The sequence below is a fragment of the Bemisia tabaci genome, chromosome 3, assembly GCF_918797505.1.
Source record: "Bemisia tabaci chromosome 3, PGI_BMITA_v3".
NCBI classification, from domain to species: Eukaryota; Metazoa; Arthropoda; class Insecta; order Hemiptera; family Aleyrodidae; genus Bemisia; species Bemisia tabaci.
Genome location: NC_092795.1, coordinates 61,083,564 through 61,101,796, shown reverse-complemented (window position 1 = coordinate 61,101,796; position 18,233 = coordinate 61,083,564). Strand labels below are relative to the sequence as shown.

Sequence of the window (18,233 nt, the reverse complement as noted above, 5' to 3'; positions counted from 1 at the left end):
ACTCACAGGTTTGTTGATGGATGCACGTGTTTGTCGATTGACTCCCAGGTTTGTCGATCGAATCACGGGTTTGTCGATCGAATCACGGGTTTGTCGATCGAATCACGGGTTTGTCGATCGAATCACGGGTTTGTCGATCGAATCACGGGTTTGTCGATCGAATCACGGGTTTGTCGATCGATTCACTGTCGTCGATCGGATCACGTCAATTCACGAAGTTTTTTTCCGATCGATTCAGGTCGATCGAATCGACACCGATTTTTTTTTTTTTTTTTTTTTTTTTTTTTTTTTTTTTTTTTTTTTTTTTTTTTTTTTTTTTTTTTTTTTTTACAATTTTTCGATCAAATCTGTGTCGATTGATTCACGTTTTCATTTTTCGATCGATTCATGTTGATCGAATCCATGCCCTACGTTCCGTCCTGCACTTTTTTCACTAGATGGATTTTTAAAAGAATACTTTATGGGATTGTTACTCACCTTGGACTGACTTGGGAAGGAAGTCGAGGGTTCTGGTCTTAGACCTGATTCCGTACTCTCCGTCGATCCAAATGTACTCAGCTCGGATTTTGTTGTCTGGCTGCGGGATAGCGTGGAAGCGCTGTGCCGCTGATTTGTTCATCACCGTGTTGGGTGAGAATCCCAAAACTCCTTGTTGTGCCATTTTTCACCTGAAAACAGAAAATTTCTTAAATTTTTTTTTGAAAGAAATACACAAAACTAGTGACATTTGCGATAAATCGATTGATCTGCCATTTAAACACATGGAAAAGGATCGATGAACAGAGTATTCACAACGAACACCTTCATCATTGATTCTTAACCGTAGCTCCAAATGGGGAAATATCGATAGTCAATCATTACTGCCTCGCCACTGCGAAAAACTACATCAGGTTGAAAAATCATCTTTAAAACCTTTGGTCAAAGGTAACGTTTTCAATCAACCATTCATTTTGATACATCGAGTACGATTGAAAAGTAGAAACAACACTTTTGAACTTCTTTCGAAGCTTTAAAGCTTGATTTTTTGTACATTTACTCTTTAATTTTTGATCTACTGGCTGACATTTCAGTTTTCTTGATAAAGGCACAGTAGCGTCTTGATTATACGCGATTCGAGTATCCGCGGTTTCGACGGTGGCTTTGGCCCAAAAACGCTGCAATTTTACGGCACCAACCATAATGAAAAATTTCTTCCAGAAACGATGTTTGTCAAGATAACCTTTTTCAGGTAAAATTTATTCATTATTGGCCAATTTTTCTTTCATTTTTTTTCAACATTTTTTTTTCAACATTTTTTTCTATTTTTCGTCTTTTACAATGCAGACTTTTCAAACTCATTTCCAGGCCGAATCGCTTAGCCTCCGATTATCCGCGAATTTTGCTTACTTGCGGTCCCAAACACCGCGAGGAATAATCGAGAATTTATTGTGCTCAAAATGGCTGACATTTTGAATACATCTATAGTGGCGATACACGGAGGTAAAAGCTGAAGATCCAGCTTAAGCTACTGAAATTGACTGAAATGCGCGACTCACACGAGAGAGAGAAGAGTGAGTGCCGGAAGGGACACAACTAAACGTTTTGGCTGCGAGTACACACAGATCGCAGATCGGACACGGCTCACACCGACAGGCTAGGGACACCGTTCGCGTTCGCGCGGGTAATTAAGCGTAGATTATTACGTTCGACGACGCACAGTGGGTCAAATCAATCAAAAAGTCGGACGTGCAAATTTTTACGTTTATTTTTTCACATTTTTAATACTTATGAGTGCTTCTGCAAGGAAACTTTACGAGGAAACCAGCGGAATCATTTTTAAAAGCTCAATACTTTGTGTAAACGGAGTTATAAGCTTGTAAAGTTTCCGAATCTTGTCCGACCTCTCCGATTGGCTGGATCCGCTGTGCGACGCGGGCAGCATCGGGGCCGCGGGCGGGGCGGGGAGGAGAGGAGCGGGTGGGGCACACTAATCACTAGAGCCGCAAGTCGAGCTTTATCGAGTTATCAACAAGTGAACAAGTGAGTCTGAAGAGACGCGTTACTTGGCGGCGGCGTCTTAACGAGAGACGTAACGGCCGGCAAAGCTCGAGCTTACTAAGTTCGCTTGACAAGATAGCCGCGCTGCCAGATTGTGCGTGGTAACTCCTCTTGTCGATCGAGATTTCGTCACCTTCCAGGCAAAGTATCACAAGCGCCATGCGACGTTTAAAAATTTCCGCCGCCATTTTATTTTTTTACAAAGAAATTGTTCAACGAAGCTGTCCGAAAATTTCACTGAATTTTCTTTGTGCTGCCGATAAAATTTAGTGAAATTTCCAAACAGATTCAACCAACAATTTCTCAGTAAAAAAATAAAATGGCGGCGAAAATTTTTAAACGTCGCATGGCGCTTGTGATAATTTGCCTGGAAGGCGACGATTTAGGGGCGTACTCATGATTTGACCGAGTTCATCGAAAAGGAACCAACCGTCTTTGATTTGGAAATGGGAGAGAGAGGTTTGAATTTTTATTCCTGCACGAGGCTCGATGTAGAAAATAAACTTTAACTCCTCTTTTCACAGACTAATTTTTTTTTTTTGAACTTTCGGATTTTGGTAGGAAAAAATAAACTACTAGTAAAACTCAAAAACATTTTTAACTAAATTTTTTGAAAATATGGGGGGTTGGTTCCCTCCTGAAAAACTCGGTCCAATTATTACTCAAAAGCTCATTCCCTCGGAGGCTGTCCCTAAATTACGCAACGAACTTTTTCGGCAATTCCCCCTCCCCCCTTGTAACGCTTTTGTGTTCGCTTTGTAACGCCTTGTAACGCTTGATGTTCCCGACAGTATGTCACCCATTGACAAAGGCACGACAAAGCAACGATGAGACATAGACGACCAATCTCGCTCCGCCTAACCTATGTCATCTATGTCGTCCCGACAAACAAAAAATTTCAACAATCAGGCTGCTGGTAACGCTATTAATTTGGCTACGTTAAAAGCTGATCTGATTAGAATAAGCGATGATTACATACCGTTCTGCGAAGAATGATAATAGGGACCGTACGCCAAAGAGCTATTGATTATTTTCTTGAAAATTTTAAAACAATAAATAAAGCTGTGAAAAATGAAAATTTACATAACACAAACAACAAAGCTTCAACTTTGTAAGTAGAAGAATGACTGATAAAGAAGACACCTGAGAGACAACACTCGAGCTCACAATGATGGTACTTCAACTGACAATGAGATGTCTTTAAGGTCCTTTAGCAGGCGGGCTATGCATGCCGATTGGGCCAGTGAGCAAATGAACTGATACCTTATCTTATCAGCCTTATCATCTATCCACGTAATTACGTGATTCATAGAAAAACGTGTAAATTTAATAATGAATTTGAGCAAATATTTGAAGATATGAGCCGAGCAGTCTCACAAATTCGCAACCAGTGCTTCATTCTATGCTACGCTATACTCATGAATCAGTTGATCTATGGGCTGGCTGACTTGAGGATACTAAACGGTTCTCAAGATGAGAAGTAGGTAGCTGAACAGGAAAAATAGATTTTATTTTGTTGAAGACCAAGATATCGGGAGCCAATATTAGCCTCAAATATCAGTTTATCGCAGTTTTCTATTATTGTCTTGAAACTATAAGCCTAATCAAATGTTTACTTTATCATTTCCTATCTCTCACCGTGAGTAATTTTTCGGACAGCCGGATATCAGAAATAGAAGATTTTTTTTTTTTTTTTAAGTGCCTAATCATTGTCTCCACGGCAATGATTATGATTTGTGTATCCTTGCTCAAACAGACCAAGGCATGAGAAGTGCCTTCTATTAACTTGAGGTAAGATCTGCGCGTAGAAAAATGAAACTGCTTATTTGTCAATTTTATAGTTAAAAAAAGTGTCCTGACATGTTTCAATATAGAGATTACCAAAAAAAAATTCTAATCCACGAGGGTGACTCCTCTATTTTAAAATGTGCACTTAAAACATTTCGGATACATTTTTCAACAATTTAATTGTGAAATAAGCAATCCATTTTTCCGTGTGAGATCTTCACCAGACAAACAAGGACCGGTGTTTAATTATGGTCAGTAATTTAGTGCAGCGATATGATGCATCAATAAAATGAACAATTAAAGTTTATCGGCTCATTGATTGAAACGGCCGGGAGATGTGATTCGAAACAAAACCATCAGGCGTTGGAGGGATGATCAAGTAATTACTCCTTACGTAGTGATTTTGACTGCGAAAACGATGAAGTGATAAAATTGCACGTGATTTATCTACGTAATCAAATGACGCATGAAAACTAAAAAAAAAAATTGAGTCAAAATGACAACTTGATTTCCATTCCAGACTGCTTGATACTAATGTTGAGTAGTTAAAGCATTTATTTCAACTTTAAGCTAAAGCTCTTCAAAAAATGGAGATCAATGGGTGTGAGTAGGGATTGAAGTTTCCCGGAAAATTCAAATGCCAGGAATGGGAACCGACAAATACTCGGTGGATCTTCCAAGTGTGAATAATAACCGTATTTATTTTGGCACGAGTGTGTTTCTCTGTAAAAATTTCCCAATAAATTAGATCTTACATAGCCAGAAATTCCTGGGGGCGAAAAAGCTCCCTACATAGATCCTATAGGAGCGATCACTGTGAGAGACCGTTTACGAATATTTGAGTGAGAGCCATAGAAAGTATTACACTAGAACTTACGTTCATCTTCTCCTCCAACCGGACTAAGAATAAATGTAAGAATAAATCAAGTAATCGAAGCCAAATCTAACGAAATTCATCGATTGATACGATGGATAGCGATGAGAATAATGCTGTCATCGGAAATCTTAATATATTAAAGCTGTCACGCGACTATTATCTCCTTGCTTTCAGAGGTGATTAGCCGACTATATTCTTCTTCCTCTTCTATTCTTATTTTCGCCTCAACAAATCACTTGCTCTGCCCATTTTAAAGTTATAATTAGTCTTTATCTATCTATAGGCATGGATGCTGGATACGGACACTCATTAGAGGGAATGACAAAAACTGACTCAAGGGGAAGAAGAACCCAAAAATATTCTTGAGGCATTGGCATTATCAATTTATTCAATTCTAACGCAACTTGGATTCGAAAATAAAAATTAACGCCTAGATGCCTGCACACGGAAGGAAAATGAACTTAATAAATCCCACTTGAACGATGAATTACATTTTGCAATAAGGAGCTAATAATTCTGTCCCATTTTAGAAACAACAAACATGCCATTTAATGCAGATATTTGCTTTTATTTGAGAGCCAGAGATAGTGGTTCCTTATTGAAAAATGTAATTGAAATAACCTCGAAAATGGATCTTTTTGAGACCGTACAGTGGACTATCAAGTGATATTTTCGAGATGATTTAAAAATTGACACACCGTATCATTTTTTGTGGTCCATAAAGAGGGGGAAAAACTTTGAGATGACATTCGAGATAAACCATTGCAAAACGGGATGCGAAAACCTTACACAAAGTTACTTTAAAATCGTCTGAAAAATACGTCTCATCTAGTACTTCACAGCCTCTTCAATTGATGCGAGAATCACAAATTCTTTAGTTTTTCCATGTCTATATCACTGGTAAAAAAAAACCTCTTGGTTCAAGAGTGCAGTTTATTGTCGCCGGATTTAAGAGTCTGGACTCTTCTTTCAAGCGGATTTTGAATTGAATCAATGCAAAATCCGCTTGAAACAAGAGTTCAAGACTCTTAAATCCGGCGACGAGAAACTGCACTCTTAAGTCAATGCACCGCGGCATTGGTCCAAGAGGTTTTTTTACCAGTGATTTTACAAATTATACTTGCGCACGTTCCTAAAGTTCTTACCTAATTTTTTTGCATAGAAAACAGATACCTATCAAAAGAGAAGAATACCACAGAAAGTGGGAATTTCGTTGGATAATATGAAGTATAGTGAATAGTTTGCTTCGAACATTGCAATGAAATTGAAAAGAGTGAAGCGAAGATAAGTTGACGACAATTTTTCCTGTATGAAGTAAAAAACTTATCAAAAAGCCGACAGTTTCGAGTGAGCGTTTGAACTTTAATCTTCAGAGAAGATAGATATTCAAGAAGAGGCAAAGTAAGTGTTAATGAGACAAAACAAGGGCGAGGTGAATTAAGTGACTCTTCAAAAATACGCTATCGGATAATTACTGAGGCTAATTTATTCAGTGCGACCATACTCTTCGGAGCGCTCGAGAGCTATATAGAATAACATAAAAGCTGCTTCCATGACACTAAAAACAAGACTTTAAGAGTATAATCAAACCCAGAACTTTAAAAGTATAATTAAAATAAGGCAATCAAATACCACTTAATCAACTCAACAATTACAGAGGTCTGGACAGCTATTCCGTCTACTCCTCTCTCGTTTATTCTCGTGTAATTTTTTCCTCGCCAAACGCCTTTATAGGATACGGTAGGCCAAATGGACTCCAATAGGTTCGAATAGAGGTACGTGACACAGGATTACAAATCTACGTTTTAAATAAATAACCCTTGAGGAGCGCCATTCGTTTCGAGGCAGATTCGCCTTCAATTGACGGAGTAGGCACAACGAGCTCCCTTAGGCCAGAATAGTGGTATCCAAAGATATAACTGTATTTTTCCAGGGTTCCGATTGCATTTAGAGTTCTTTACGAGCCAGGGTCATTCAATGACTTATTAACTATACAAATATTCTAACTTTCCCTACACTGTAAAATGAAAATACTTCAAACGAATCGTTTCAGGAAACTTTCGTAGCGATTGTCCAAAATTTTTCATCTAACTTCATGAAATGCGTCCGAGATTAATTTTAAAGTAGTAAAAGTGGGTTTTTGGGATAGTTTTGAGAACTAAAAAACAGGGTCTTGATTGGCATATTTTTTTTGGCAAAAATAGAAAAACTTGCAAACCACCGTGGGCCTTTTTTGCTTATATACATAGTCAATTGTTAGGGAGAGGGCTCGTGGTTTTTTTAACGTACTGATTTCATTAAAATATATGTTGAAATTTTTACTGTTATCATATTTCATCGATCTTGTGGGTAGTTTTTATTACGGTACCGGTGCACTATGGTCCACAGACTGGATTTAACGGAACTTTATTCGAAAATGCACTGCACCGCCATAAAAGGTGTTGGATCTCATGATTTTTGGGTCGCTGATTTCATTTTACATCTTAGTTAAACAAAATATTAACATCCTGCCGAGAAACTTAACTTCAAATGTAATTTCTGGCGCTTTTAAGATTGAAGATTTTTTCCACCCTATTTTGACATGTATAAAAATAATAACAAAAATGTCTGTCGGTCGAGATTAGGTTATTCTTATGTATTTTTAGGCGGTAAATCCGAATATGACCTCCGTTTTTGTCCATTACCCTTCAATTTTTCGGAAAGACCGATTTTACCCGGAAAAGCTCGTTCTCCAAGGAAAATTGAATTTTCCGGGATAATGAGGGGTGATAGGAAAAATCGAAGGCCATATTCGGGTTTAGCAAGTCAGAATGCATAAGAATCGATGTATCGCACATCGAAATCATTTTTAAAATGTATTTTTAACACACTTAGAGTCCGGAAAAGGTTTTACCCAAAAGGCTCGGGAAAATCGACAATCGGAGAACTGGAGGGTGATAAAAAAAACCTACGTCATATTCGGATTTAGCAGCTTAATATACATAACAGAATCTCTTTACCGCCGGTCCAGTATAATTTATCAACATGAATTGCAATTATGGCAAAAATACGTCAAATTTGCTCATTTTCCCGGGAAAAAGTCGCTTTTTCGGAAAAGTGAGAGGTCATAAGAAAAAACCAAGGTCATTTTCGGACTCAGTAGATCAAAATATATCGGAATACTTTCATTTTGCACCGATAAAAAATTTAACAGTCGCAAAAACGCCAAAAATGCATGGAATATTCCACATTTTGATGCACAGAGGTGCACTCCGAAAAAAATTCATTTCGACCATTAGGCGACAAAAGGCGACATTTAAATTGGCCTCATTTTAAACTTAAGGATATGTAGAACAAGATTTTTCAATCCGCAAAGCATTAACTAGAATTAAAAAAAAAGTTGGAGCTTCCTAAAAATTACGAATTTCACTGATTTTTATCATTTTTTGGCGTATGTTTGCAGCGTTAAAAAGCATACAAATTTCAGTTCAAAATTAATGAAACTGGGTGAAAAGGAAGTCACTTGCCACCAGATGGAACCATGTTGCCCAAAAATTTACATAGATGATGCGTAACTCGGTAAAATAAACACCTTGTAACGCACCACCGAATGCGGCCCACAATCAGCTAATGAAGACCTGTCGCGCGCTCTGTTCTTAGGGTCCGTCACAATCTTATAAATCATTATTAGTCGATGAAAACTTAGGTGACGATCCATGGGAGTATGTATGATAAAACTGTAGTGCCAAACTTTAATTTTTCCCACCTTCAAAATTTGACTAAAGTTCCGTTAAATAGGGTCTGTGGACCATAGTGCGGTGTTAATGCGAAGATTTTTGTTTTAAAAGGACGCTTCAGTAACAATGTTGTACAAGCATGTGAGCCAAGAAAAAAACTTGACAACGTGTATGTACTTAAGTACCAATGGCTGTCTATACTGACACTCGCGTCTGCCGAGCCAAGCATAGGGAAAAGCGTGATTCGTCTTCGTCGACGTGGGTAATCTAGTGGTTGATCCCATTCAAACTCAAGGTTAGTCACAAAAAATGCTTCCGACCCAGCCTTCAAGATACGATATCTTCGTGGCACTTACTGTCATTTTCCTTAAACTGTGTCGAACCTAACAGTGTAATTGGGTACATAGTTAGCATATCTTCGGATTCTCTCTTAAAATAAAGTCTTTATGTTGGTCTAACTGACAGATTTTTGGTGAATTTGCCAACGTGCGTTGAAATTCACCTTAAACTGCAATTCTCATTACAAGGGGAAAAGCTTCATTCGAGCGTGAGATTCCCTCTGGGAAAAAAATTAAGTTTGGTACAAGACTATTACGACCAGTCAGGAAGGTAAGCGTAGCGGGCTGATTCTTGAAATTGATGGACAAAGCTATGGACTCCGGAGGGAGAGAGACAGCGGAGTAAAATAGACTCTGGAGTCAGGAGTGAGAAGCGCTCCGGACTTCAGTCCCACATTTCCAACAGTGTGGACATAGTACATATTGTACCATAATGTACCATTCTGAAGCTCTCACACTGAAACAAGTTTTACACTTTAAAATGGATGAAAATAAAACATAAATTGTAAAATTTTCAAACAGTAGATTTGCAGAAATCGAAAATGTTCATCTCCTACCACTTTTCACGTGAAGTAATCACCGCACCGGTGTGGCATATCGGCAATGAGAGCTGAGCAATTTTCCCATTTTTCATTAAATACACACATTTTTTCCATCACTTCTTGTGAAAAATCAAAGAATTCACCGCAAAATGGCAACTCTGATTAAGAGAGGGAAGAGTATGGTTTATTACTTGTCTTGGCCGCGATGCACATTATGTCAATGTCACGTCACAGATCACCACCAGTCAGCACGGCTCCGGGCCCGCATATGTCCTGACAGCGATGCGAAATTTCGCATAAAAATCCCATTTGCCTCATTTTTTCTCGTGGAAAATGCGTGCGGTCATAAACTTAACGGCACCATTGGCCAACTCCACTCAGTGCCAGATGGTGGTGAAAAAACCTCGATCACTCCGAGTTAAGCTAAGGAAAGCGAATGCATTTTAAAGTCGTGTCGATACCAATCCAAACTGGCATGACGTCACAATAGAAAACCTCCGGCTTAGACATAGACATAGCATCGACAGGCTATAATCCTCGTCACTTAAAGACATGGCGGCAACACCTGGCACATCGCCGAATGCGACTCGCCATAAAAATTGACGACTAAAGCAAGTTTATGGCTAATTGTAAGAAAAAAAGGATAAAAGAAACCTTTCCGTTGGCGAAGAATAGGTCAGTGCGACTACACTGTTGAAAATTTTGGAGTGAAATTCTGTGCCTCGCAGTCTATGTAGCGCCTAAAAACACTGAGTGATATTAATGCGGAGTGGAATATGTACTTCTTATGGAGTGACTTACTCTATTACGGAGTGGAACTTACTCTTTCTGGGGAGTGCTAGCTTTTATGGTGCTAATTTTACTTCGCATTCATATCACTCAGGGTTTTTGGGTGCTGTATAGGCTCCGGCACCGAATTTCACTCCTCAATTTTCAACATGGACAAGGATAACAACAAGATAAGGATAACAAGGATGAGAGAGTTTCTGAAAAACTCTTGTTATCCACTGCAGCGGAGACGATGGAAATCGATCTACCTTTTATATTCGGTTGATTTGAGATGAGAAATTTGCACGAGTCACTGTGCGGAGCTTTGTTTCGGTGATTGATTGCAAGTAGATTGGTTACTTTTAAAATCGGAATTTGGGAAAAATTCAAAATTTTAGTTTTTACATCAAAGACCGGCAGTGATAAAGCCCTTTGGTGAAAGTTGTTATCAACGCCGATTATTTTGAATATATCCTGCCTGATTTCTTTAGTATTCAATTATGCAAATATTTGTTCTGGTTGTCTCTCATGCATGACGAAAAATAGGGATGCATGCGTATACAATAAGGAGGAACGCAAATCATACTTTAACAGATTCTATTATACATAAATTCAAAAGTGTTACACATAACGCATAACGCATAACGCATAACGCATAACGCATAACGCATAACGCCAGAGGCGCGAAGTGCTTCGGGGGCTCGGATCGGGAATTGGTCAGTCAGAAAAATGCATAAAAGCCCCGAAAAAGGTTCAAACATAATACTCAATTTGGTACAAGTTCTAAAAAAAAGTTTTGCGGAATAAAACTCTGAAATAACATATTTTGAATATTTGCATTGCAAAAACTTGAAATGTTTTGTTACTAGCCTTCTGTTAAATACTGTTCTGATTTTTTTGTGTTCGTTTTGTTATCTTCATAAATTGGTTTGTTTTCCTCGTAAATTTGCTGATATGTATATACTTGAATGCTTATTTAAAATAGAATTTAAACAAGTCTCAAGGGGTGGGAAAAACAATTGAATTGGCTGGATGAGTACCTGGCGCTACGTTTTCCTTCTTAATACCGTGCAAAAAAATTGGTACATTGTATGCATGAATGCACTTCATCGTGTGAGCGAATAATGCACTCAAGGTTCTTTTTTTTCTGGTATAATTTATCGTTCTATTGAATTGGATTTCCCGTGTATTGTTCCCTCCTCAGCGTCCTTACCTAAATAATTCAGTTTTGCATGGAATCAGTTTTACAACGACGCGACTCCAACATAAAAATCCCGGAAAATGGACTCCGTAGCATCATTTTTCCTTCTCTCTTCTCAGTTAAAAATAGTCCCGACAAAAATGCATACACAGCGAATTTCCATGCACTACGTTGTACAATGATTTACTTCGTTGCTGAGTTACTGCGATGAGATTGAGAAATAAAACGCAGATTTTACCAATAGTCTGGCGGCTGATTGCCATGAAACCAAGGGTTTCTTGTAAATTTTCAAGTTTATACTGGTAAAGTTAGTTGTTATGATTAAACCTCCACACATAATATGCAACATTCAATAGTTTTGAAAGGTATCTCCATTTCATTCAGTCATTTTCCCATTATGATACTAATTTTTATACCAAAAGTTACTAAATTTACCTACCACAGTGACTCTGTTGCATCCTTTTAAAAAAATTAATTTCAAACGGTTATAACATCTGATATGATTCAAATATGACTCTAAAATTGACCGCACGTTCCTGATCATGATCGTAACGTAAGGGCACTAAAAACTGGAAATCGTTACTCTCTACCGGTTTTTCCGCTATATACTAAATAATTTGAGCTTCCACCATTAGATAATAGATACATCTTGTCTGACTTCATTAAACTTCACGATCCTCTCATTATTAAATCGTGTTACGCGAGTAGATGCAAAAATGCAACAAATTACTCTTCATCACTTGCATGCTAGGGTGCGGACGAGCGGGTTTGTGGTTGAGGGTCAAAGACCATCCTCTATCGATTTTGGCCGAAAGGGCTCAAGGCCCGACTTGGCGCGATCAGCCACCTCCCCTTCCCTACCCCACCTTATCTGACACTTACGTCATAAGCATGGGAAGAAGGGGAGAACATTGACCTGACTTTTTTGCAAAGGCCGCACTGACGGCGAATCTGTATTCAGAGAGAGAGCAAAAGTCGCGAACAACCTCAAACGGCCGGCTGGCAAGACGCCAAATAATCAAAATGATAATTGAGTCAACAGATAGTAGATGTGGCTGCATGCTACAATGTTACGTCAGTGTTGCCGATTCGCTGATTCCACTCGCTCAAAGCAGAATCCGTTAGATGGTTTAATTTAATGCGATATTTTTGCACCTAAAACCATGTGCGAGGTATGCGCGTGTCACGGAATCGTAATTTGGTGAGTTGACCCCACCAATCACTAAAAATGAAGAGCATCCACCGAGAAGGGGCTGATGTAATTTTTGAGGGATATTTAGCGAGAGAGCTCAGAGAGAGATTTACATGTGACCTGAAAAGTTAAAATGTCAAAATCGCCGGCAAAATGATTAGAAATTGAATTTTAGAATATATAGTAACATTTTACATGATCTAATTGTTCATGACGTTATCGCTGTTGGCCACTCGAGGTTAATTTTGTTTGTGTGCTAAAAAGCCACTTAAAGCACACAGATGGAAAAAATCTGAGGAGATGGTAATTTTCAAGAATTTCTGAGGAAGTAGGTACCCTCAGGGTCACTTTTGGGAGGAGTGCAAAAAAAAAAAAAATTGCACTCAGAAACTACAATTTCTAGTCCATCCGTAAAAGAATTCATGTGCATAGGGGAACTAATGGTACATACATACATACGAGTCGCTGTTATAGCGCTCTTTGGCGCTTTGCGACACCTAATCGCCACAAAGCTCTAATGGTAGCTCTAAAGCACTAATGGTACATACCGTTCATAAAATTGCAGAAATGTGTATATCGGTTTGCGGCGTTGCAGACTTCCTGTCATACTCTATTTTTTACATGAAAAACCAGTAAACTTCATTTGTTGAAAACTTCGGCGATTATTCTTCCTCTATGTGAAGAATTTTATGTGAAAATTTCAAGCCATGATGATGCTTCGGTCTCCTTGCAAAAAATAAAAGAGGGCCGGAGGTTTTGAAACATTGTAACCGATATATGCATTTTTGCACGTGGCCTCTGAACTGGGCGGGATATTGTAGTTCCAAATTGCAAAATGCAGTCCACATAATGGCTACACAAGGCTATTCAACTCACCCCCGGTTTGCTTTACCAAAGGATATTGTGAGCTTGCAATGGTCATTGGGATTACATTTTGAAATACGAAACCACTATTTCTGCCCCATTTTAGAAACAACATACATGCCATTGGTTTCTCTATGCAGATATATGCTTTTACGGGAGAACCAGGGATAGTGGCTCCTTATTGCAAAATGTAATCCATTTAAGATCAATGTCACCAAGTTGAAAGCCTCCTCTTTCGCTACATCCACTTTCTACTTTCTACCTTAAAGATGCCGAGAGAAACATTAAACGTTAAAGTTTCATTATATAACGCACTTTGAACACATCCCATTACATCCCAGATTTCGGAAACGATAATTCTGCCTATTTCTTAAAATTACTTTTTTTGGTGTATTTACTCTCGTTTAAAGCTTGCTCAGCGTATGAAAATTTGAAACATGCAGTGTTATCAGTTGAACAGTTCAAACACTATCATTTGAGCTCGTCATATCTCTACTTTCGTGGGTCGTTACCGGCCCGCCGCACGGTAGATCGAGTCAATTAAAAAGGTCGGTCATGAAATTTTTGACTAAATCTGCCAATTTTGATGTTTATTTTGTCACATTTTAAATTTTAATGGGTGCTTCTAGAAGAAAATTTCACGAGAAAATCAATGAAATCACCTGTAGAACCTCAAATTTTGCATAAACGGAGTTATAAGCTTCTAAAGTTTCCAAATTTTGTCCGACCTCTCATAGTGACTCGATCCAATGTGCGCCGGAGAAAACAACCGATTCGTGTAAACACATGTAATCGCTTTAAAATATGTTTGTGCCGCTTTGATATGACTATACGTGCACTCTCTCTCATCAGAAATGAGTAAATTTAGATATTGTTTTTTAAGCATGGCATGATAAAGATTGAGTTTCCTTGAGAGGCGGAATGGAGAATACCTAGATCATGGAGGCTTCAGCGAGTGAAATGCTCTCACGATTTTCAGAACCTAACAGGGGAAAAACTTTGGTTACTCGCCGCGTGGTAACCGAAATTGGATGGAATTTTGTGGGACACTTTTTTCAAGCATGGACCGTCTCTGGGTAATGAAGAATTCATCATTGACAGATTTTTATGACTAAAATATTAGAAGAAAAGGGAGCTGAATCCACGTAAAATGTCAGGCAGTATTGCGGTTGCGCGGCATTTTTTTTGTCAGTTCGCCTTCAATTTCCGAGGTAGGACAAAAGCATTATCTGTTTTGCTGTATGGCGCTGGCGCATCGTAAGCACTGATCACCTACAGATATAAATTAATTGAAAACCTAATAAGCTGACAATTGTTCTTGGCGATTTTGATGCTGCCTTTATTTTGCTATTGAAGTTAGCGATTCAACTTTACGTTTAGCTTAAGATAAATTAGTTTTCACGGCTTATTTTCGCAAATACTTACGAGAAACCCCCAGACCCTCTTTTTGTTCAGAAGGGGAATTATACTCCAGACTTTGTCACTTAATTTACCTGGTTGATTCAAACACGGGGACAAAGAGAGCCCCTCTTCTAACACCTACTTCAGTGACAAGTGAAAACTTTTGAAATTTTAGGGATTCAACATCTCCATAAGAGGAATAAATAATGAGGGAGCAACAGTTATTTGCCCTCATGCTGACTGTTGAAGACCTCTTTGTTCGTTTGCTGTTGACGTACCCACTGGTTGACTGATGAGCTTTGGATAGCCTAATGTGCCAAACAAGTTTAGCAAACTTCTATTTGTTTGCTGAACGAGAAGTCACCACGCTCAACAGCCAGCTACTGAGTAGATCAACATTAAAATGTTGGATTGTTGGAGTCCCGGACGTAAAAACTTCCCCTATTATTCTAAGTTACCAGCGGAGAGTCTCTCTTTAACTCTAATCTATAAACCCACCCCACATTGGCATGAAACGTCAGAAAGAAATGAAATGTTGGAAATTTCACGGGGCTGTGAAATATTTCATATTTGTCAGGGGCTAGAGTTTGCAACCCACAATCAAACACACCAAAATATAGGAAAGTCACGATTTCGACATTTTGCGAGACATGGAAAGGAACCGGTATTTTTCGATATTTTTCATGAATTTTTGAAATTTCATAAAATATTTCACGTGAAAATTTAAGATTTTATTTTTCGTGAAATTTTGCCACCCTGATCTGCCCTCTAAATCACACTTCGGGATTGAATTTTCAACTATATCTCACTCAATAAGTTCAATGTTTTTTGGCTTACGAGACTGTAGCTCAAGACCTCAGGCGCAGACAATTTGTGACACTCAATTGCAGAGAGGAAAGGATAGAAAGTCTCTAATTTGTGAGCTGAGTAATTATGACACTGGAAATGGACGACGATTTGTTAGCATGAATCCATATTCAGAGACCGAGAAAAAGGTCCCAATTGGTTTTTAATTGGCTTGCTATGTTTGTTGCCGCGGCTCGGACGAGCAGGGCTGCCAATCGCAGCCGAAAATTTCAAATTCGTCGTGTGTACACTATTGCTTTAGCCGACTTGCGAGGCATCTCTGGGGCCGGGACAACAGCTCTAGTGTTGAGTGTTGAGTCCAGCGCGTTCTTTTGTCAGGCGCAACGGGAAGGGGCGAGGGCCGGGTCAGCGCGGGCCGTGAAAAATCCGTTTTCCGCTTGTTTAATATGAATGAGCTTTCAGGCAGCTCTAAGTGGCTATCTCTGCATAACAATGCCGGCTACGTTATTTGATTCATGGTTGTGCAAGTTGTCTCCTAGTTCTTTTGTTTTATCTATCTTTGGCATCTGTTTTTGACAAAGGCTAAAAAATTGTACATTTGCTTGACTGTAATAGTTTTATAAACTATGTAAGGCTTCGCTTCGATGTATGTGCCAAGAAAAAAAAACACTAAGAAACGTGGTCGTAACGGTATAACAAGGTGGTAAAAGGTGATGAGGTCTAAAAGGACCCAAAACGTTATAGGCCTCTCGGCGTGACCTCAACTTAATATTCCAATGCTAACTGCCTGCGCTGAACACCCCTCCCCCCCCCAACCTTGCGCTGCTTCTCAGTAGAGCTCAAATATTTGACTCTAAATGAAATTTTTGCACTGTTTCGGCTTTAAATTTTCCCCGCAAAATAGTGTCCAGCGCACGATTGTACCACCTGGTATATATAACACAGCGAGTCAAAACGTAACTTAGAAGGTGGATCTTTAGCTTTTGCGCAATGAATTCATGGGTACGATCGATATATTTAAAATTTTGACCTTTACCCAAGCAGCATTTCATAACAGAAAAAATCGCGATAGTTAGAAAATAATATGCGATATTTCTACGATTTTTTTGCGAAAAATCGCCAGGATCGTCAATCATCTGAGCAATTATCCTAAATTTTGGCGCAATTATACCTCTAGAAAATTTCGTTCGATAAAATCGAAATTTTACTGTAAAAAAATACGTATAAATAATCAGGGTCGGACTGGCTCGCATCTGAGAGCGTAGACCCTTGGCTGGTTAAAGGGGCGTAATGTGATATTTCCTGGTAGGGCATTCCCTACGTGGAGAGTGGTTCAGAAACTTTTGGCAAATCAGCACAAGTTTACGCTATTTTCAGGTTCAAAGTTTATTGGTCGCACGGAGTAAAAACTGCAAAATTGAACGTGAAGCATTGATAGCTCACGCTTCTCGTCATCGCGCCTTCAATTTTTCAGATGCAGCACGGACGTCTATCAAGTACGAATAGTTGTATCTCTGCGCCGTCGTAAACACGTATTCTTTCCCTCCCTCTTTTTCCACATTGTGTTTGTTTCCGTTTCTCTTATTCGTAATGGTGCCTCAAGCACTACAAGAGTAATACAGGAGGGTAGGAGAGATGTCCTCAGGCCTTTTTTTAACTTTTCTCCCGAATCAGAGCGACGCTTCATTGACAGCATAAAGCAGAGCATTGAGAGCTCACGGTTCGCGTCATCGCGCCTTCAATTTTTCAGATGCAGCACGGACGTCCATCAAGTACGAATAGTTGTAACTCTGCGCCGTCGTTAACGCGCATCATTTCCCTCGCTTTATTTCCATATTGTGTTTGTTTGCGTTTGCCTTATTTGTAATGTTGCTTCAAATAGAGCAGAGCATTGCGAGTTCACGACTCACGGCATCGCGTCTTACATTTTTCATATGCAATGTGGACATCCATCTTGCGCGAATGGTTGTATCGCGTTTACACTTTAGATGTCTCTTTTATTTGAATTTCGAGATAAATTAAGGTTAAGTTTGCCCGAGCTATGCTATGGTATGTCCAAATCAATAGTCATTTGAAAAGGAGGAAATATGTTTAAAGGTCTCTTAGGAGGTTTATAAAGGATGCGTATGTCTACAAATCGAACCGACCATCGCTTCTAAGGGAGTTGCACATAGCGAATGAAGAAGGAGGATGATAAAGCGCCTGTATGTCAAGAAGAAGGTGAAGATTTCACAGAAAATTGTTCACGCTTCAAAAGTAGTTCTTGGACCTCTGTTTACCACTATTATGCGTTAAAGCATCTCTCTTTACTCCTAACTCTCTCTCTTCTTCCGTTCATTTAAGAAATTTTTCTCACATATTCTCGGTCGTAATTTTTTTTCTTCTTATCCTGCTATCTGTAAGAGGGGCGCGTTTTCTGCGCGCAAAGGGGGCGTCTCTGCCAATGGCAGATTGGCCTTATGGCCAGTACGAGCCTGTAAATAATACGTTTTTGTTCGATAATATTGCGATAAATCGCCGTCGATGAAATCGCGATTTCATTGCAAATTAATGCGATGAAATCGCAATTTATCGCAAATTTTCATCCGACAATATTGCAATGAGCCAAAGCCGATAAAATTGTAATACACTCTCCGATCAAATCGCAACTTATCGCAAACACTGCAACTTGGGTAGGTGGGTTATTTTGGAAAAATACAAAT

General features: G+C 39.0%; 1 protein-coding gene across 3 annotated transcripts in view; it reads right to left on the bottom strand.

Moving 5' to 3' along the window:
* Gs2 (glutamine synthetase 2) overlaps positions 1-18,233 on the bottom strand; it is a 50,046-nt gene that overhangs the window by 24,603 nt on the left and 7,210 nt on the right. Inside the window, exons 1-2 of one of the 3 annotated variants that reach the window (XM_019047669.2) lie at positions 3,017-3,202; positions 478-668 (exon numbers count right to left, since the gene is read on the bottom strand). In XM_019047669.2, the coding sequence (XP_018903214.1) occupies positions 478-661 (184 nt within the window). In that variant the 5' untranslated portion in view covers positions 662-668; positions 3,017-3,202. Of the gene's footprint in view, positions 1-477; positions 669-1,535; positions 1,652-3,016; positions 3,203-18,233 lie in introns of those variants that run through there. The other 2 variants (XM_019047670.2, XM_019047668.2) reach the window with 2 other exon arrangements.